The sequence below is a fragment of the Physeter macrocephalus genome, chromosome 18, assembly GCF_002837175.3.
Source record: "Physeter macrocephalus isolate SW-GA chromosome 18, ASM283717v5, whole genome shotgun sequence".
Taxonomy (NCBI): Eukaryota; Metazoa; Chordata; class Mammalia; order Artiodactyla; family Physeteridae; genus Physeter; species Physeter macrocephalus.
In genome coordinates, this window is record NC_041231.1 from 6,587,330 (window position 1) to 6,607,750 (window position 20,421).

General features: G+C 55.6%; 1 protein-coding gene across 1 annotated transcript in view; it reads right to left on the bottom strand.

Moving 5' to 3' along the window:
• Window positions 1-1,052: 1,052 nt before the first annotated feature.
• Window positions 1,053-20,421, bottom strand: part of EFCC1 (EF-hand and coiled-coil domain containing 1) — a 39,640-nt gene continuing 20,271 nt past the window's right edge. Inside the window, exons 3-8 of the mRNA XM_024117297.1 lie at window positions 10,052-10,209; window positions 7,455-7,617; window positions 6,237-6,384; window positions 4,294-4,434; window positions 1,983-2,052; window positions 1,053-1,189 (exon numbers count right to left, since the gene is read on the bottom strand). Coding sequence (XP_023973065.1) covers window positions 1,053-1,189; window positions 1,983-2,052; window positions 4,294-4,434; window positions 6,237-6,384; window positions 7,455-7,617; window positions 10,052-10,209 — 817 coding nt within the window. The remainder of the gene's footprint in view (window positions 1,190-1,982; window positions 2,053-4,293; window positions 4,435-6,236; window positions 6,385-7,454; window positions 7,618-10,051; window positions 10,210-20,421) is intronic.

The following is a 20,421-nucleotide window of genomic DNA, read 5'->3' on the forward strand; positions in this document are numbered from 1 at the left end:
CCCTGTCCCTGCCAGGCATCTGCCCTCGTCCTGCCATCTCTGTAGTGCTTCATCCTCCTTGGCTCTAACTGAGCCCTCTCAGCTGAGCTCTCAGACCCTCTCTTCTTTTTTTTTTTTTAAATAAAAATATTATCAAACCATTACCTTTGATAATTGACTTTATTTGTGGAGTTTTTTGTATACACAAAAATTTTAATTTCTGTATATTCTCATATGCCTTCACATTCTTACATAGCTTTGGGGTTTGCAGTTTTAATTAAGAACCCTCTCTTCTACGTCAGGGTAGCCTGGATTTCACCCACGTTGCACTACCTGCCAACGTATCTTTCTCCCCTATGAGAATTTAAGGTAGATGAGACCAGGCAGCTTGTCCTCCTCCTTCCTGTGACCCCATGAGGCCTAGTACCTACTGTGTGCTCAGGAAAGAGGGGCTCTGGGTTCTGTACTAATGGTGGCCCTTTCTGGCACCACACTTTTGCTCTCGCTGTTACCTCACATGAAATGCCCTGCCCTCCTCTCTGCCCATCTAAATCCTATATCCCTCTTCTAGAGCTAGTTCAAGGCCAGCTCCACCAGGAAGCCTGCAGTGATCACGCTGCCCCCCTTGGAGTTCCCCCAGCCCTGCCTGGCCTTCCACAATTCCTGGGGCATGAGTAGTTTCCCCGGTGGACCGGGGGACACAGAGTCCCTGCGGCAGGCATGCTGTGGGGAGGAAGGGGAGGAGACCCTGGGAGCCCAGGGAAGGCATTCTGGACTGGACCGGGCAGAAGAGTGTACAGCTCCACTCCAAGGGCAGGAGAGACTGCAGCAGGTACAGGCTGATCCAGCAACCGTAGGGCAGTGTGGACCCTGGCAGCAGGAATGCAGGGGCTGCAAGGGAATCTGGGAGGAGCCCAAGGAAGGGATGGCTGCCGGGCTCTGAACTTGGGCCAGTCTCAGAAGGAGCCTGTGCCTCCAGGGTTCCGAGGATGTGATGGTGGCCAGGCTGTTCCTTGAGGCTGGTCTGATGGTGGCCAGGCTGCCCAGGGGGCCCACAGACTGGGCTAGCAACCTCAGCAGGAGATGAGGAGGGAGTTGCTGAGTGCTGGAGCTGCAGAGGCTGGTGCCGAGGGCTCTCTACGCAGGAGCTCACAGCCAGCCAAAGCTCGGTGCAGGGCATCCAGCATGGCTGAGGGGCCAGACGTCCCCTCTGGAAAGAAAGAGTGGGCAGCAGGGCGGGTCACTATGGCCCACAGAGCTGCTCCCCGTCCTCCCTGGGCCCTCCCCAGCCCTGTTCAGCTGTCCCCCCCTCTTGCTCCTCTCCCACTGAGGACCCTGGGGAAGGGACCTCCTAATGCACAGTTTCTGACCTCTCTTTGGTGCCAGGGACCATTCAGGGCACTGGACATACCTGAGCCTTGCCCAGCGGTGCCCAGTGAGGCCAGCGAGCAAATGCTCATCACCAGGCTGTCTCCCCGTCAGCCTGTGAGGCCCTGTCGGGCAGGAGCCGGCCTTGCTCCTCCTGATTTCATTGGGCACAAGCTGGCACTGTTGAAATTCTGCTGCCCTGAACTTTGTCTAAACAACGGGGCCACGTGGCCTAGTACTTAAGGGAGAGACCTGAGGTCTCGGCACGCTGGCCCTTGGCCGCGCTGTGCCTCCATACTCCCATCTGTGGAATGGGTATGATAACAGCCCTTCCTCCGCAGTAAGCCCAGGACTGTGGGTGAGTCTAAACTGCCCACAGGGAACTGCCTGGCTCCCTTGGGGTCTGGCCACACTGGCTTCTGTTTGGCCTTTTCCCTGGGGTGTGTGCTCCCTGCTCTTTGTCAAATAGCACCTTCAGCTTCCCGAAGCCTGTTCCTGAATGTACCCTTTGCAGGTGGGCAGGGCAGGAACGAGGTGGCATTTTGCAGCCCAGACACTTAGGACAGAGGTGCTAGGTCAGGATGCCCTCCAGCTGTGGCCAGGCTCTGGAAGATGGGGTCAGGGGGCTCACCTACCATGTGCAGGGTCCCTGCAAGCATCCAGTGTGCTCAGCAGAATCTTCCCCAGGGCTCTTTTCGATATGTTCTTAAAAAGAAATGGAGGGCGGGTGGCACTTGGTGGCCCTGGCGAGCTTCTGTGTGGCTCCCTGTGGCAGATAGAGTCCACCCGCCCATGGTCCCTCCCTAGCCCCCACCCCTAGGGTGGCCACACTGCCCAGACTCTAGATGGGTGATGGAGCAGCGTGCAGGACCCATTTCTTCAAAGATCACGTGCTTACAGATTACCATCCTTGTGCCCAGGTAGGCCCTTGGGAAATGACTGTGAACAGAGAGCCTCTTGATGCATCAGCTCCTTTAATCCTTGAAAGAGCTTATTTTATTCTCATTTTAAGCAGTGAAAAAAGCAATTCTGGGGACTTCCCTGGTGGCGCAGTGGTTAAGAATCCGCCTGCCATTGCAGGGGACACGGGTTCGAGCCCTGGTCCGGGAAGATCCCACATGCCGCGGAGCAACTAAGCCCGTGTGCCACAACTACTGAGCCCGCGAGCCACAACTACTGAGCCCGCGTGCCTAGAGCCCATGCTTCACAACAAGAGAAGCCACCGCAGTGAGAAGCCCGCGCACCACAACAAAGAGCAGCCCCCGCTCGCCGCAACTAGAGAAAGCCCGCGCGCAGCAACGAAGACCCAACGCAGCCAAAAATAAATAAATTAATTTTAAAAAAATTAAAAAAAAAAGCAATGCTGAGAAAATGAGAAATCTACCCAAAGCCACCCAGCTGGGAGATGGAAGAAGCAGCATTTGCCCGCAGGCTCCATGGCCCAGAGCTGTGCTGGGAACCACTACCCTCACAGCCCACAGGTGTGGGGCTGCCACTTGCCACTCTCCCAGGCTGTGTCACATCAGGCTGGGCCTCGGGAGCCCTACATCCTGGGCAGCCTGAAGCGCAGGCAGGGCCCACTTCAAACCCTGAAGACCTGTGTTCACATCCTACTTCCGTCTCATAGAGGCTGTGCAATCCTGGCTAAGTTAGTGTCTCTTAAGAAAAATTTTTAAATGGTTTGCTGATGCTATTTAGAAAGATTGATTTCTGTGTTATGATTTTTTTAAAAAATTGGGCATCTTGCCAAAGAATCACAATAATTTGCCTTTAGATTCTCTTCGGTATTCTATGTGGATAAATGTGATACATAATTACTAATCACTTTGCTTCTTCCTTTCTAGTCCTTCCATCCTTTCTTTTTCTTTTTATTTATTTATCTATTTATTTATTTTTGGCTGCGTCGGGTCTTCGTTGCTTTGTGCGGGCTTTCTCTAGTTGCGGCGAGCGGGGGCTGCTCTTCATTGCGGTGCGTGGGCTCCAGGTGCTCGGGCTTCAGTAATTGCGGCATGTGGGCTTCGTAGTTGTGGCTTGCAGGCTCTAGAGCGCAGGCTCAGTAGTTGTGGTGCATGAGCTTAGTTGCTCTGCGGCATGTGGGATCTTCCCAGACCAGGCCTCGAACCCGTGGCCCCTGCATTGGCAGGCGGCTTCTTAACCCCTGCGCCCCCAGGGAAGCCCACATCCTTTCTTTTTCTTGTCTTACTGCATTGGCTAGGACCTCTATGTGGCACGAGCAGTGATGACAGGCATGCTTGTCTTGATTCTGATTTTTAGAAGGATTCCTTCTAACATTTCACTAATAAGTGTGAGGTCTGTGAGAGGTAGTTGGCTGAGACTCCTAATCTGATTAAGGACGATCCCTCCTGTTCTTAACTTGCCAAGAGGTTTTATAATAAGAGGAGCTGTTACTGACTGTTCATCTATTGAGATGAACACGTGGTTTTTCTCCTTTTAATCTGCAGTGTGGTGTACTGTGTTAATAGATGTTTGATCTTGAATCCTCTTTGAATTCCAGGGATAAATCCAACTTAGTCATATTGCATTTCTTTAAACACTGCCAGATTTGGTTTACTAATATGCTATTTATATGCTATTTAATATTTTTGCATCCATATTTAAATACGACTTTAGCTTATCATTTTCCCCCTGCACCGGCAGGCGGGCTCTCAACCACTGCGCCACCAGGGAAGCCCATCATTTTCCTTTCTTATTATATTTATCGTCCTCTGGTATTGAGATCAAAGTTATATTAGCTTCGTAAAATGAATTAGAGAGCCTCCCTTTTTTTGGATTAGCTTCCCTGAGCTCTTTCTCCATCTGGAAGTAGAGATGACACCTGCCCACGTGGGGAAAGCTCAGAGGCAGTCCCCGACACAGGCCGGGCTCCCCAGCCCCGCACCCCAAGCTCCTCCCCTGCCCTGGCTGTGCCAGCTCCCGTGAGCCTACCAGGTCCCGGAGCCTCTGCAGGAGCTGCAGCACGTCCTCCAGCTTCTCCTCCAGCAGGGACAGCCGCACCCTCTCTGTCTCCACCGTCTGCAGCTCCAGCCTGAGGTGTTCATTCTCGTCCAGCTTCTCCTGCAGCTCTGCCTGTAGGGACCAACGGGCTCAGCGTCCGCCCCGCTGCCCTCTGCCCCCTGCCCCATACTCACAGCACCATCCCCAGGCGGGGCCCGTGGCCTGCCTTGACCCTTTCACAGAGGTCATCTCATCTGGCCCCCCAAGCCTGCCAGGTGGCCAGGCAGATAGAAGAAGCCCCACTGTCTCCCCAGGGATGGCACCGAGGCCCAGAGAAGCTGAATGCCGGGCCTGAGGCCACACAGTGAGTCAGGCTGATGTAAGAATACGCATCCTTCCTTTTCTGGTGAAAGGACTCCATCCTCCCTTCTCTTCTCTATCCATCTGCTTTTTCTTTTCAAAGTTTTTTGGCTGCAAGCAACAAACCGATCTGGCTGGTTTGAACAGAAAGGGAATTCACTGGCAGGCCAGTGCCTTGTTCCCAGAATGGACTGGGAGCTGGAGAACCTCAGGATGAGGCAGCAGAAACATCTCGAGCCTCTTGTCCAGGGGCTGCAGCTGAGAACACTCTCCAGCCATTCCCCCGCCTCCCTCGGGACAGAGAGCCCCAGGAGAGGGGCCCGACTGGCCTAGCCACGGGCACTGGCCCACCCCTGGCCAGGGGGCACTGATGCTGTTGGTCCCATCAAAATACCAGAGGGTGGATGGTGGGAGGTCGCAAAGTGTTGCATGGCCACCTGCCTTCCAAAGCAGGGATGGCAGGAGTGAGGCAGCCCCCTCTCCTAGCACCGGTGGAGGGAAAGAGAAGCAACTGAAGGCGTGGTGCCATTGGACGCTCAGCTTTGGGCAGGAGAGAGGAGGCCTAGGAACATAGTCTGTGGCTCTCAGTAACTGAGCTCCCCAGCCGCCTGTTTGAGATTTAATTAGAAAGGAGAGGTCGCTATGCCCTTTGGAACTGTATCAGATCACAGATACGCTTAAAAAACAAAAGAAAACAAAACAGCATGGATTTAGAATTTCAGGTATATAAATATAAAACTCTTTTATCAAAATCAGTTTGCAAAAGTGCATTGTGCTAGAGGGCTCAGTGAAATAATAACTTTCCATAGCATTCCGTGTTTGATTACTGTGGAACAGGGAAGTTGCCATGGTGTAGACAGATGAGAAAAAAAATGCTAAGTGGTCTTGTTGAGATGGAGACACCTCTCTTGGTGTTGCCCGGCGCCACCCTCCTCCTCCACAACAAACTCACTAACTTTCCTTGAGGGAAGTGTCCCTCTTCCATTTCATCTGACTTTGATGGAGCTGCCAATCATGGGACCCTGCCCGCCTACCACACGGGTCAGCCCTGGCATAGGCACATGACTGAGCCTGGACCATTGGAGTTCTTCCCTGGGATTTAATGTACTGGGCTATTATTGTTCCCCTGGGGTTTCTTCAGTGGGCTGATGGGAGCCTAGAGCTGCCTGTGGTCCTACCTTCCCTTCCCCCGCCGCATGGAGCAAGCCCCTCTGAAGTAGGGGAAGGTGAGGTCAGCACCCAGCAAAACACAGAGCAGATAGGTAGAGGCAGCCTGAGTCCCTGGATCCATCTTAGGAAGCCGAAGTGCCTGAAGCTCATCTTAGCTGTTCTTTGGAAACTGTTCTCCCAGCTCCGTATTCTAATAAATTCCTGTTTTTCACTCGAGCTAATCTGAGATGTATCCTTTAACCTGCAACCAAAACATCCTTCGTTAGATCTAAATCATCTTCTCTCTAAGTCTCGGTTTGCGCATCTGTGAATGGGGCGTAGCGCTTGGCCGAGTTCCCTCAGTTCTTCCGCCCGTGAGAGACTCTAGCATTGGTCCAGCTCTCAGCCTGTGGGACTCAGCTGACCTCCTCCCCTGGTGTCCCCAGGGTCTTCCCACTGCAGCCCCGGGTCCTCAGCTGCTCCAGCTCCCCCAGGGCACGGGCATGGTCGGCACTGCCAAAGCGGGTGAGGTAGGTCATGAGCTTCTTGGCCGTCTGGTCATCACACCTGCAGCGAAGGAGAGTGCCAGCACTGAGGGAGCTGCTTTCCAAAGTCTGCTCCAGCCTGGGGGCGGGGGTGTTATTACCAAGTCCGTCTCCCCTGAAAGCTAAGCGGGGCTATGGCACCCCCTGCTCACCCACCCCCGCGGCTCCTCATCTCGTCAGAGCAAAAGCCGGAGGCCTCGCCCACTCTGCCCCGTGCCCTCCCGACCTCCCTCCTACCCACCTTCACTCATGCTACTCCAGCCACCGCAGACTCCTTATGGCCCCTCCTACCTGCCTCTGGGCCTTTGCATTTGCTGTTCCCTCTGCCTGGAATGCTTTTCCCTCATTTCCTTCAGGGCTCTCCTCAAACAGCACCTTCTCAGAGGCCCTCCCAGCCTGTCCTGCCCCTGCCCCGCCTCTCCCTCGCACCTGTCTCCACTCACTGGAACAGAGGCTCCAGGGCAGAGGGCCTGTCTTGGTTAGTGCTGTTTTCCCGGTGCCCCCAAATTTGTTTGGCACCGAGTAGGTGCTTAGTGTATGTCTGTTGACTTAAAGGGTTGGCGCTAACAATGACCCTGGAAAATCAACTGAACTTTTCAATATAATTTAAAAAGTCAAGGCCGCCCCCCAGTGGAGTACCTGCTGGGATCGGGTACCCGTGGGGCATTTTACATCCTCGATGGAGAATCCTCACAAAACCTCTGCCAGACAGGTGTTACTGTCCCATCTGAGAGACAGGAAGACTGAGGCTCAGAAGTTGGGCGACTTGGCGGAGGCGCCCCAGGTGTCGGGAGCAGTGGGTTAGGAAAGGGACTGCAGGTCCTGGGACCGTGGCCAAGGGAGTGAGAATCAGTGGGCATTAAACCACCGGGGACTGTGCCTGGGCTCATCTCATTTCACCCTCACCCATGCCGGGCGCCGTCTTCTCCCCTCCCCCAACAGATGAGGGCAGGGAGGTGACCCAGCCTGGACGTGAATCGGGGGGTCAGCCTCCCACGTTCAAGGTCTGTCACTGCATGGAGGGGCCGCCCTGCGCTTCCAGGACGGCTGTGAGGGCCCGGCCCCCCGGTGCCCGGTCCTGGACGTCCTCAGCAGCATACGCACCCACTCCCGCAGCTGGAGAGGCCGGCCAGCAGGGCCTTGACCTCAGCCGGTGGCCTCTGCCCCTCCTGCCACTTCTCATTGTCGTCCTCCTCGTCAGAGGCGGCCTGGCCCTCGACCGAGCGGAACAGCTGCTCGTCCACTGCTGGAGAAGCACGGGCTGCAGGTAAGGGACAGAGGGAGGGGAAGCGGGCAGCTCTCCGGGGGGGCGGGGGGGGAGGGGAGAGAGGCCCTGCTGCCATCTCCCCTCCCGGTCCCTAAGCCCCTCCGCCAGACAGGGGCTCTCCCCACCGCTTGGCCTGTGCCGTGCGGCCCCCTCCCGTGTGCCTGGCCCGGGACCCCCTCCCTGGGTTTCACACGGGGACACTAGGAGCAAGGAGCCTTCCTCTCTTCTCTGCTCAGAAGCCAGGGCCCATCTGTGCCCTCAACGGGCGTGTTATTTCCCACTGAGGACATGGTGAGCCCAGCCAAGGGGGCCAAGACCCTCTCTCGGGCTGGGCCGGGGCTCTGCAGGGCACGGGCACCCAGTGAACCGATCTTCAACTCTCAGGCACCGCATGCTTCCAACGCCCACGGATGTGCAGGGAGGGGTGTCACACGTGTGACTCCATGTGGCCCCCGACGTGGCCATGCCTCCTGGTGCGCTCCAGCCGGAACGAGCGTCAGAAACCCTGGCCTATGTCGTGCCCGCCTGGGGTCCGGCTGCCCGGCGTCAGGCCCCGTCTGCGGGGGCACCTCCACTGCACCCTGGCTCGGGGGACATGTGAGTCCAGCCTGGCCGGTCAGAGCGCAGACCACCCAGCCACATGACTGGTGCAGGCAGGGCCAGGGATCCAGCGTCGCCAGGGAGAGTCGGGCCAAAACTTGACTCAGACTTTCAGAGAAGGTGACACCGCTGTTCCTCCAGCCTGGGGTCTGGAGGGCGTGGGTCTGAGCTGCCGGGGGCCGCCTTGTCGGTGTGAGGGGAGCCCATGCACAGGACGGCAGGTGAGGCCGGGAGGGACGGGGTCTGCTGACACTCTTGGGCTTTCAAGTGAATTGTGAGAAGCAGCAAGTTCTCTTTAACTAGAGCCGGTTCAGGCCGTATGGCCTGACACTCCCGGACAATGTCCTGACTGGTGCGGCAGTGGGATCCTCCACCTCCCCGCCCCCAGAGGAGCACACGCAGCAGCCTGGGGGTGGGCCTCGACACCTGTATTTCTTTCTTTCTTTTTTTTCAACAAATTTATTTATTTTTAATTTTTGGCTGCATTGGGTCTCCGTTGCTGCGCGTGGGCTTTCTCTAGTTGCGGCGAGCGGGGGCTACTCTTCGTTGCGGTGCGCGGGCTTCTCAGTGTGAAATCAGGCTAACAGGAAAGTATCTGACTTTAAAAAAAAATTTTTATTTATTTTATTTATTATTTTTGGCTGTGTTGGGTCTTCGTTGCTGCGTGCGGGCTTTCTCTAGCTGCGGCGAGCGGGGGCTACTCTTGGTTGCGGTGCGCGGGCTTCTCATCGCGGCGGCTTCTCGTTGTGGAGCACGGGCTCTAGGGGCGCAGGCTTCAGTAGCTGTGGCTCGTGGACTCAGTAGTTGTGGCTCATGGGCCCTAGAGCGCAGGCTCAGTAGCTGTGGCCCACGGGCTTAGCTGCTCCGCGGCATGTGGGATCTTCCCGGACCAGGGCTCGAACCTGTGTCCCCTGCACTGGCAGGCGGATTCTTAACCACTGCGCCACCAGGGAAGTCCCTGGGCATCTGCATTTCATGAGGCTCCTGGGTGATCCTGGCCGGCTGGCAGGTTTGGGAACCACTGGCTCACGTGTCCTGATTTTGGACACCCAGCTGGGTGCGCTCAGGGCCGTTCTGTTTTGTCTCAATAAAAAGTGTCCCAGACCCAAGAGAACAGGGTTGAGGTGATTGGCCCATGACTTTGTGATTATGTGTGTTTCCAATATTGATGATTTGCTTTTCGTTGTGGGAATTTCCTGATGATATGTGTGTGTGTGTGTGTGTGTGTGTGTGTTTGTGTGTGTGGTGTCATTATCGTCCCAGTCATCCCAGTGCCTGAGGCAGGGGCAGTAGGGGCTCTGAAGTCGGGTGGGAGGGATGGCACCCAGCAGCCCGTCCACTCCTGCCTGTAGCTGAGCTGGAAGAGCCCTGAGAGCCCTGGGGCACTGGCTCAGACAGCTTTTCTCTCCTTTCCTCCGGATGCTCCACAGCCACCAGACCCAGGTTCTTAAGATGATGGGCCTCTCTGCACTCTTCTTGAGGGGTGAGCGTCCAGCCCTACTTACACACCTATTATGATGGGGAGCTTACTCCACCCCAGCTCCCTGGCCCGACCCACCCCTACGCGGGATTGACAAGGGACATATTCTCCCATGCTGAGCCAGAACCTGCCTCCCTGGATCCCACCCTCCCCCACTGGGTGTCTGCTCTCAGGCCCGGGTGTAGGGGGGCCTGGGGGCTGGGGACGCCCAGCCTCAGCAGGTAGGGGATGGGGTTCTGTCTGGAGGCCAGATTGCAGCATCAGCTCAGAGAGGACCCTGGGAGCAGGACTGGGGCACAGCCTGGTCAGTCGTGACCTGGCAGCAAAGCCTGGGTGCGCGGGACAAACCTTCGTGCAGGGGTCTGCTCCCCGAGCTGCTGTCGGAGCCCCGGGCTCCCTCTGGAGGGAGGTCTGGGCCTCTGGTCCCACCATCCTCAGGTTCACTCTTCTTGGCTTGTGGCTCTGGGCTGGCTCGTGGTGAGGTTGGGAGGTGGCTGTCCTCCGACCTGTGGGTGTGGGAAGACACACGTGTTGGGAGGGAGGGGGCTCAGCCAGTTTCCTGCGGGAGAGCGTGGGGTATGGGCCCGCCCTTCTCCACTCCTTGCTCCGCACAGCCAAGCCGTCTGTGACATGCCTGCAGAAGCCCCTGCGTGGTCTCTGTTGCTGACCCCATTGGCTGCCTACCCAGTGGCCAGTATGGCCGAATCAGCCTTCCATGGTGGATATCACCCAGCCTCCCTTGCAGCTAAGACGTAGGCTTGTAACTGAATTTCAGCCAATGAGACTAAAGGCAAAATCTTCTGAGGAGCGTCTGCATCCAGGGGGGCCGGGCAGGGGTCCTTGATTCCAACCCCAGCGCTGCCAATAGGAACTCTGGCAGAGTGGGACTTGGGCTCCATTTTGCAGGTGGGTCACTGGAGCCGATGCCTCTGAGGTCCTCTCAGCTCTGACTGGGTTCTTGCGGTCGGGCCTGTGCGAGGGGGCAGGGACCCGGAAGCCATTGGCTTTGGCCAGGAGCTCCTCTGGCCGCGTGCCGGTCAGGGGGACCACGGCAGCTGTCCCGGAGTAACTGGGACACGGGGAGGAGGCACTACAGAGAGCCTCAGCAGGTGTGGGCGCCCAGGGTTGGTCAGGTGAACTCACCACCCAGAGGACCATCTGCTGAGCCAAACAAGTGGGGGTCTGCAAGGTTGTACATGAGGCCCAGGGTGAGCCATCCGCCGCTTGGGGCCATCCAGCACCCCCTCCGCAGGGGTGACAGCTCCCCGATTGTCCCCACCCGCGGCCACAGGCTGCTCACCTGCTCAGAGGAGGGCCTAGCACGCAAATCAGCATAATCCCACCCCCAGCCACCATGATTGGCTAAGGGCTGCACAGGTAGCCAATGAGATGCAAGGAGCTGTAGGCTCGGGAAATTTCCCCGAAACAGAGGCAGCCTCTCCCCAACGGAGCAGGGGTGCCGTGGGGAGATGTGACAGCCACCTGTGACTCTTAGGGGGCCACCTGGAGACGCTGGGGTCTACGGATAGAGCCTAACAATGACGGCAATAGGAACGGATCCTTGGCACCATTATTCGAGTTGCTGGATCAGGCTCTGCCTGAAGCTAGAGCTAAGCCTAACCTTTTGTGTTTTATGAGCCAGTAACTCTGACTGATAAAGTCCTGCTTTCAGGCTCCCCCAGTGCAAGCCGAGAATGGGAAGGTGCTTGGCAGTAATCAGTGTGAGACCCCCCCCGGATGGGGATTCTTGGTTCAAAGAGAAACCGTGTGATTAGAGCTTAGGTCATATCATTTGAGGTCTACCTGGGCAGGTGTCAGTCCCTCTCAATTCCAGAGGCTCAGACCACAGCCAAAAGAAGAGAAGACACAGGGGTATAGGGTCCCTGTCTGCAAGATTCAGGGGAGGAGGCAAGTAGCCTTTATGTGGCCCCAGAGGGCAGTGCTTGACCAGGATGAAGGGGAGGGGAGCAAAGACGAGAGAGAGTCAAAAGAAGGCAGTTTTAGCTCCCTTTGAGGAAAAACTTGCTCACGAGGACTGCTGACCAAGAATGGAATGGGCTGCGTTGGGAGGTGGTGAGCTTCCTGGCAGAGGAGGTATGTAAGCAGATAAGGGACTTTAATGGGTGGAATTTTGAATAGAGTCAGACTAGGCCATGTCTAAGTCTTCCCACTGTGAGGAATTAATTTTTTCCCTAAATTATTGAAGGGCTTCAACAAGCAAAATGAGATGGGGGGACAGCCCTTATTCAGAGTTTCCTAGCAGAGGCTGGGCCTCCCCTCCCTGCACCCCCTCAGCCACTGGAGTCTCAGAAGCTGTGTCCAAGAGCGACTTCCTGCGTCAACACAACAGTAAATCTTTCAGCGTGCTCGCTAGGTCCCAGCCAGGCACTGTTCTAGGGCTTTGAACATTTCCTTGCAACAACCCCACGAGGAAGGTACCATCATTCCCCCCTTGCCAGAGAGGCACTGTTCTAGGGCTTTGAACATTTCCTTGCAACAACCCCACGAGGAAGGTACCATCATTCCCCCCATTTTGCCAGAGTAACTGGCTCAAGCCGCACAGCTCGGAAACGGAGGAGCTGGGTTTACACTCTGGCCCCTGGCTCCAGGCCCGCATCTCAGTGGCCCCGCCAGGTGCAGGGGAAGCTTGCAAGGCGAGCTTGGAATGGCCCAGCCCAGCTGCTGTCCTTGTTAGGTGACCACAGGTCACATGCAACGAAGTGGGGAAGAGGAAGCCAGCGAGGACAGAGTTCGGAGAGCGGGACGCATGAGGACATGCTTTGGAATTTTCCAAGGGCAACGGGGCTGCAGAGAAACAGAGTGGGGTGTTACTCTCGTCCAGCACCTGGTCTCTAACGGCCTGTATCGCTGCCCCTCTCTCTGCTGGGTCAATCTGCAGGATCGTTCGCGTGTCACACAGAAGAGCTGTAATATCTCCACCTTGAAACTAACGAAACAACCCTCCCACCATATGGCTCCTCCACCTGCTTCTCTGACTCCTCTGCTCACATCTTGTCACCCGGCACCGCCACACTGCCGGGCCTGCAGGGGCAGGGCTGACCCCACATCGCTCCCTCACTGGACGCCTCCTTCCCTCGGCTTCCGGGAGACGCTCAACCTCCCCTGCACCCTTTCTTGTCTACTCTGCTAGTTCCTCCTCTTCATCCGGACCCCTAACCCCAGCGGCCCTCGGGCACCACCCGAGGACCTCTTCTCTTCTTCGTATGCACTCCCTCTGTAAGGTCTCAGCCAGTGCTATGGCTTCAAGCACCAGTGGCTTCCAAATCTGCCTCTAGCTCTGGCTTCTCAGATCTGGTTTCCCAGTGAGCTCCCCAGCACAGCTGCTGCCTTGGCATCTCCACCTGCATGTCCCACAGGCATCTCCAACGCCTCCTTGTCTTCCTGCAACCTCTCCTGCTCCCCCACATCCCCGTGTAAAGCGCCATCACCCACTTGGCCACCCAAACAGTGTCCATTGGGTTTGGCCACCTGGAGGTCATACGCAGGGCCTCGTCCAGGGGCGCCGCAGCAATGGTGCTGGGCAGAGGGCTGCAGTATAGATGCTATTCTGTGGCACCTACAATGCCTGGGTCCGTGCAGGCGGGGTGGGCGGGGAGAGGGGCGCAGTCCCTGCCCTCAGCGGTCCTCTGGGTGGAGACACGGGACCATCAGGCAGGGAGAGCAGAGACAGCCCTCGTTCTTCAGGGCCGTGCCCACTGGACGCAGGGCTGGACCTCCCCCAGACAAGGAGGGCGCTGGGTCTGCAGAGCGGGGCGGGCGGCCTGAAGGAGGCAGGACCTGGGGTTGAGCAGCATGAAAGAGGCCTGGGCAGAAGCAGAGAGGCGGCAGGTGTTTGGGGACAGACGGGGGCAGCAGGGCCAGGGTAGAGGGCTCGCAGAGCAGACCAGAGAACGGGTGAGCTGGCCCTGACCTGGCACCCTGCTCTGGGCTGGGCCTTGCTGTGCTATTCTGGGCAGCTCTCATCCTCGGTCTCCGAGGTTGCTGTTTCTCAGAGGATGAAAAGATTATGTCACAGAGGTGTTGGGGGCAGGACGGTGATCCGGACCCGGGTCCACGCCCTGCCCAGCCCGACCTCCCCACGGCCCACACCCTGCTTCACAGGCCCTGGAAGGCCCCACCGAGCTTCATAGTACAGGTGGTGGAAGCATGTGTTAGGCTGACCCAAATGGAATTGCTGACTTTTCCTGCTTTTGACCTGCAAAAGGCCACTTGAGAGTGGTTCAGGCTAAGAGGACACGTCAACACATCTGTGTAATCTTTCTCTTTCTTTTTTTTTTTTTTTGCGGTACGCGGGCCTCTCACTGCTGGGGCCTCTCCCGTTGCGGAGCACAGGCTCCGGACGCGCAGCCTCAGCGGCCACGGCTCACGGGTCCAGCCGCACCGCGGCATGTGGGATCCTCCCGGACCGGGGCACGAACCCGTGTCCCCTGCATCGGCAGGCGGACTCTCAACCGCTGCGCCACCAGGGAAGCCCATGTGTAATATTTCTTGATTGACTGACTGCAAACCCTCACTGCAGTAGTTTGTGAAATGCTTTTCTGGAATAGTCCGGCGTTAGAAATCTGACAGCTCTTGGCCCTGGGACTGGACCACAGGGCCCAGTGGTTTAATGAGGGTTTCCCATAAGAACGAGATCCCTGGGCTTGGCTCTGGGGAGGAGATGGAGTGACCTGGGGGAAGGTGGAGGTCACCTGTGCCCCCCTGGGTGGGCTGAGTGCTGTGGCCCCCCTGACTTGCAGCTCCAGCGTCTTTCAATGCTCCAGCCCCAAAGTCACAGAGAGGACCCTGTAACCTGATAAGCATGTGTCTCTTTCCACCCGCCCCCAGGCCATGAGCACCTGCTGTCATGGCCATTTTCTGGAAAACAGCTCTGACCCTGCTCCAAAGCCTTCTGTGTCTTCCCATGGCCGACCAGAGAAGTCCAGATTCCCCCCATATTCCAGCCGCTCCCCAAGGCAGTTTCCGCAAGTGATGAAGCCAAGATCCGGAGGAGGAAAGGATATATTTTGTTCAAGAGGGTCCCACGGGTGGCGAGAAGTTCCCCTGCCTGCCTCCACTTCCGCTCTCCAGTTCCCACTCTACTCTGGCTGCCGCAGGGAGCAGAGGCCAGCTCTCACCCCGTCCATCTTCCCTGCTAAATGCTTCAGTGGCTCTCTGTGGCCAAGAGAAAAAACGCCAGTGTCCTTAACACAACCTCGAGGGTCCTTCACCGCCTGACCCGGCCCAGCCCTCCAGCTCATGGCTGCTGATGGTCCCTGGGCAGAGCCAGACCCACGGACCCTCCGGCGCGTTGCCCTCTGGGTCCTTGCGTGTGATGACCACGGCCAGCGCCTTACTGTGTGCCAGCCGCTGCTCTGAGTGTTTTCTTCCCTTATATATACAGAGTTAATTTCTTAACATTGAAGTATAGTTAATTTACGTTATGTTAGTTTCAAGTGTACCGCAGAGTGATTCAGTTATACTTGCGTGTATGTGTATGTATATACATACACACACATTGCCTTTTTCAGATTCTTTTCCCGCATAGGTTATTACAAGATACTGAGTAGAGTTCCCTGTGCTCTACAGTAGGTCCGTGTTGCTTACCTATTTATTTTGTAGATAGTATGTACGCTCTGAGTGTTTTAATGAAAAAACTCATCTATTCCTCCCAGCAGCCCTAAGAAAAACTTATTCTCATTCCTGCCGTTTCACAGATGAGAAAACTGACGTCCAGAGCTGGGGGAACTTGCCAAGACCACGCAGACGCCTCGAGCTGCAGTGCGCACCCATCCCGAGCTAGTTCTGCCTGGAAAACCCTGCTGGTCCTTCAACCACCCACCTGCCGCGTCCCCGACACAGATGTCGCTTCCTTTCAGAACTTGCCTCCCTAGCTGGATGCCCTGAGCTCCCACGGTCTCCAGCGGCTGTTGTGCTGTGTTTCCCCCATCAGACGGCATTTCCTGGAGGGCAGCCAGCACAGGACAGAGGACCCGTCAAGGTTTGTTGAACGATGAATGCGGGAACGGATGAATGACACCGTTGGCAGCAGTTGAGGTTACTAGCGGGAGGGCAGGTCAGGCGAGGACGAGCCCAGCGCCCGGGGGGATACCAGCTCCTCCCGTCCCTCTGCTCTTGGATTGTTCCAGAAAGACAGGAGAGCACTAGCTTTGGAGCCACAGACTGGGGGCGATTCCCAGCCCCATCGCTGCCAAGTCCCATGGATGGGGGCTGACAGAGGGGTGGACCCTCCAGGCGAGAGGGTGAGGAAGACCTTCCCAAACTGCAGGCATTTCGGGCCACTGGCCCGACTGTTGACTAATACAGATTTCCTTTCATAGGAAACGTTACCACCAAGAGTAAAAAGCCAGTGTCTCTTGCCATAAATAGAAGGTAAACAGAAAAACAAAGACAACGAAACAGCCAGCTCTAGCTAGATCCTGTTTTCAGGCTGTTCTTTCTTTGTCAAAAAGAGAGGTCGGGGGCTTCCCTGGTGGCACAGTGGTTGAGAGTCCGCCTGCTAATGCAGGGGACACGGGTTCGAGCCCTGGTCCGGGAGGATCCCACATGCCGCGGAGCGGCTGGGCCCGCGAGCCACAACTACTGAGCCTCCGCGTCCGGAGCCTGTGCTCCGCAACGGGAGAGGCCGCGACAGTGAGAGGCCCGCGCAGCGCGATGAAGAGCGGCCCCCGCTCTCCGCAACTGGAGAAAGCCCTCGCACAGCAACGAAGACCCAACACAGCCAAAAATACATAAATTAATTAATTAACTCCTACCCCCAACATCTTCTTAAAAATAAAAAAGTATCCACTATTTGCATCCCATTAAAAAAAAAAAGAGAGGTTGGCTAAGGGGAGTTAGAGAGTCACCAGGTCAGTCCAGGCCTGCAAAGGCCAGCAGAGGCCCTCGCTGGCCTGTGAAACCACGTCCACCCCCTGCCCACCTCGGGCCACTCTCCTTGGGGGCACGGAGGGGCTGGGGGAACTTCTGGGACCTGCAGAGACGCCTGTCACCCCACAGGCACAGCGGAGCCCCTCCCTCTCAGCTCCAGGCCCTCCTGGGGAGAGGCGGGCCCGCGGCTGCCCACTGTCCCCTCATGGCCTCACGCCCGGACAGACAACGTCCTTGTGCCAGCAGGGCGTTCCCTCCAGCTGCGCACCTCGGCGTGCCGCCCTGAGCCCCGAGGCATCCTCCCCCTGACGCCTTCTTCCTGCTGGAGCCCGGCGGCCAACACGATCTGGCGAGGGCCAGATGTTCCCCTCTACTCCTTCCAGGCCTGGCGGTTCCCGCCCAGCTCCGGGCCTCCGACGGACGGAGCCTCCCTTGGTTCTGCGCTGCAAAGAGGGGGGTTCTCAGAAGCTGCCTAATCTGGGTTCCACCCCGCAGGGCCGTGGCTTTGCGGTGTGACGCTTCACAACTGCCCCTGCCCCCCGGCCTCCATCTCAGTCCTCTGTTCATTCACCAGTAAACACTGATGGGCCCCGGGGTCCCATGAAGATGAAAAGAGATAACGGTACTTTTAAACACGGGGAGCTCCTGCCTCCGTTTAGTATTCAAGGGGATTTTAGGTGGCACTCGGATGAACAGGGGCGTGTGTGTGTGTGTGTGTGTGTGTGTTTTAAACAGTTAAGTATTTAGTATAATGTGTACTAAAGACAATTAATGAACCATTTTAGTTTTATGTTTATGACAGTGATAAAACTTCCTTTTAAATTAAGTAAAAAGAGTGAGATGATTTAAGGAAAAATAGTAACTAAAGGATAACAAGATGGGTGCTCTGCAGGTATGGTAAAAGATGACACAGCTCCTAGGAGAGCGTCTGAAATTTGGCAAATGCTTGGTCAGCAGCACATCATAAGCTGTGGGCACTGTCGGAGCCAGAAAGCTCTTGCCCTGTCTCTCAGTCACTCGTTCTATCCCCCGCACAGCAGAGGACCCCACCGCTAACATACGGACACCCTCTTTTTATAACGGATATTTTGGAATATTCCTGTGCTATCCCTAAATGAGCTAATAGACCCTGTCTTTACGTATACTTGGAAAAAATTAATGTGATGCCTTGTGATTTAAAGGAGAGAGGAAGGAATTTTACAACATACATTTCAATAAGTAAATGCTCAGATATAAAGAAAATTTCAGATGCTTAAAACTATTTATAATGGCTAAGTTTGAATTTGAGAGAGGTAAGGTAATGTTCAGTGGAATGTTGTTGACACTCTTTCCCTATTCTTGACGTTTTGAAATAAGGACTAGGAAAAGACATTCAGATAGATGGATGGAGGGGCAGATGGACAGACAGACAGACAGACAGATATGCAGACTCCCTGGGACGCAGAGCAATGAACGCCAGTGGACACAGGAACTCCTTACCAGCCGGTTAAGCTTCACACATGTCGCTATCATCTGTGATGTGGTTGTGCAATGATGAGCCATCCTTGGAGAATTCCAAACAAATAAACGTATAACCTTCCCTCAACTCTCACACAGCATTGCATTCTTGCAAAATTCTTTGTATATTAAACCTGTGCAAAAAAACTGTGTTTGTATGGAAAGCAGACTTAGGACCTAGGCTCAGATCACTGCAGTGAAAGCCAGTTTTTCGCAGAACGAACACAGAGCAGGGCATTTGGAAGTCATGTGGGGTACAAGCCAATCCTGATGGGTTGTACAGGGCCTACCTGGAGGCCTGTATCCCTGGAATCCACCCCCAAGTGCTGGCAGCACCATCCTCCTAGTCACTGAAACAAACAGTCCCTCCCCACAAATTTCCAGAATGTCTCTGGGGGAGATATTGCTCCCATGGAGACACCTTGTCCTCACCACATTCACAGGCTGCAGGAATTAGCGTGTGGGATCTCCGGGGTCATTCCTAGAAATTCTGCCCACCCGCACGGTAGCCATGGTGCTGCCACAGCAAGACAGACACTTCACTGGAAAGAAGGGAGAAGTGAGTTGTTCGAGGCTGTACCCAAGCCAGTGGTTCCTGGTTGCAACAACAGAAACCATCATTGAAGCAGGAAGGGAGTTGGTGGGCAGGATACCCAGGCGCTAACAGAGTCGATCGGCAGCTTGGAGGGCAAGGCTTGGGCAGAAAGCAAGGGAGGGCAGACCCAGCCGGTGCAGGAGCAGAATTTCTAGGAATGACCCCCAAGATCCCACATCCTAATTCCTGCAGCCTGTGAATGTGCTGAGGTATCACTCCTGGGATGGTGTTATGTTATATGGGACAGCTGACCTTAAGCTGTGTCACCTCGTCACACGTGTCCCTTTAAAAGCAGAGAACTTTCTTGGCTGGTGCAGAAGAGGAAGTTAGTGAAGTGTGAGAAGGACTTGGGTCGCTGCTGGCTGGAGGATGAACAGGGACACAGGAGATGGCGTGTAGAGAGCGACCCCTGCTGACAGTCAGCAAGGGATGGGGATCTCAGTCCTACAACCATAAGGATCTGAATTCTGTCAACCCCTGGGTGAGCTTGGAAACAGATTCTTCCCCTCAGCCCAAGGTCAACAGCACCTTAATTTCAGCCTTGTGGGAGCCTAGGCAGAGAACCCGGGCGAGGCTGCCTGGACTTCTGGCCTGCGGAATGTGAGATCATAAGTGGGTGTTGTTTTGAGTGCCTACGTTTGTGGTAATTTGTTAAGGTTGCATAGGAACCAAATACAACAACCCAAACAATCACACCCCATCTGTCTTGTTGGCACAACCTCAATTATTCCGTCAGGCACTGAGTGGCCAAGTGCTTCCAGACAGGAGATCTGACTGGTTTAAGCTGATCATGATTATTCCTTCCTTTTGCCAAGGATTGGTTTAGGAACAGGCATGTGATGTGATCCTGGCCAATGAGAGATGAGGGGAGGTCTTCCAGGAGGGTCTCTGGGAACAGAGAAGTTGAAGAAGGAAGTTATTTTTCTGTCTCTGGATGTGGCAGTGATGCCTGGGCCATGGCAGCTATCTTGTGACCATGAGGGGCCTTTGCTGATAGGCCAAGATGACAGGCTAAGAGTCAAAAGATGGAGAATTGGGTCCTTGCAAACATCACTGAGCTGCTGTCCCCTGGACTTCTCATGCAGGATTATCAATGTCCCTGTGGTTTAAGCCATTGTGAGTTGAGTTTTCTTTTACTTGCAGCCTAAAGCACTGTCATTGATAAACACTTCACAGCACTGCTTGGGGGTTAAATGAGGTTGTGTACGTGAAGTCGTTAGTGCAGTGCATCAAAACCACAGGTGCACAGAAACGCTGGCCTCTGTTCCCTCCTGCCTCAACCCCTGGTTGAGTCAGGGTTCAACCAGAGAAGTGGGGCCAGTAGGGGATGCCCATCTACATCCATGTCTATAGCTACAATGCTGTCTCAAGAGCTTTGTGACCAGGAAGTGGCCTCTGTGCTTGGGGGCCAGCTCAGAGAGTCTGAAATCCAGAGGCAGGGGAGCGCACATGCGGACTAGACCCTTGAGCACAGCAGAAACTGTGTCCACAGGCGGAACCTCTTGGTTTCAGGGAAGCCCTCAGCCTTGCTGTAAGGTCTATCGAATGATTAAATGGGGCTCACCCAGATTAACCAGGATCATGTCCCTTACTCAGAATCAATTGGTTAAAGACTTTAATTCATATGCAAAATGCCTCAAGGCAACCGTAGGTTAGTGCTTGAATGACTCACGGCTCACGGGTCCAGCCGCTCCGCGGCATGTGGGATCCTCCCGGACCGGGGCACGAACCCGTG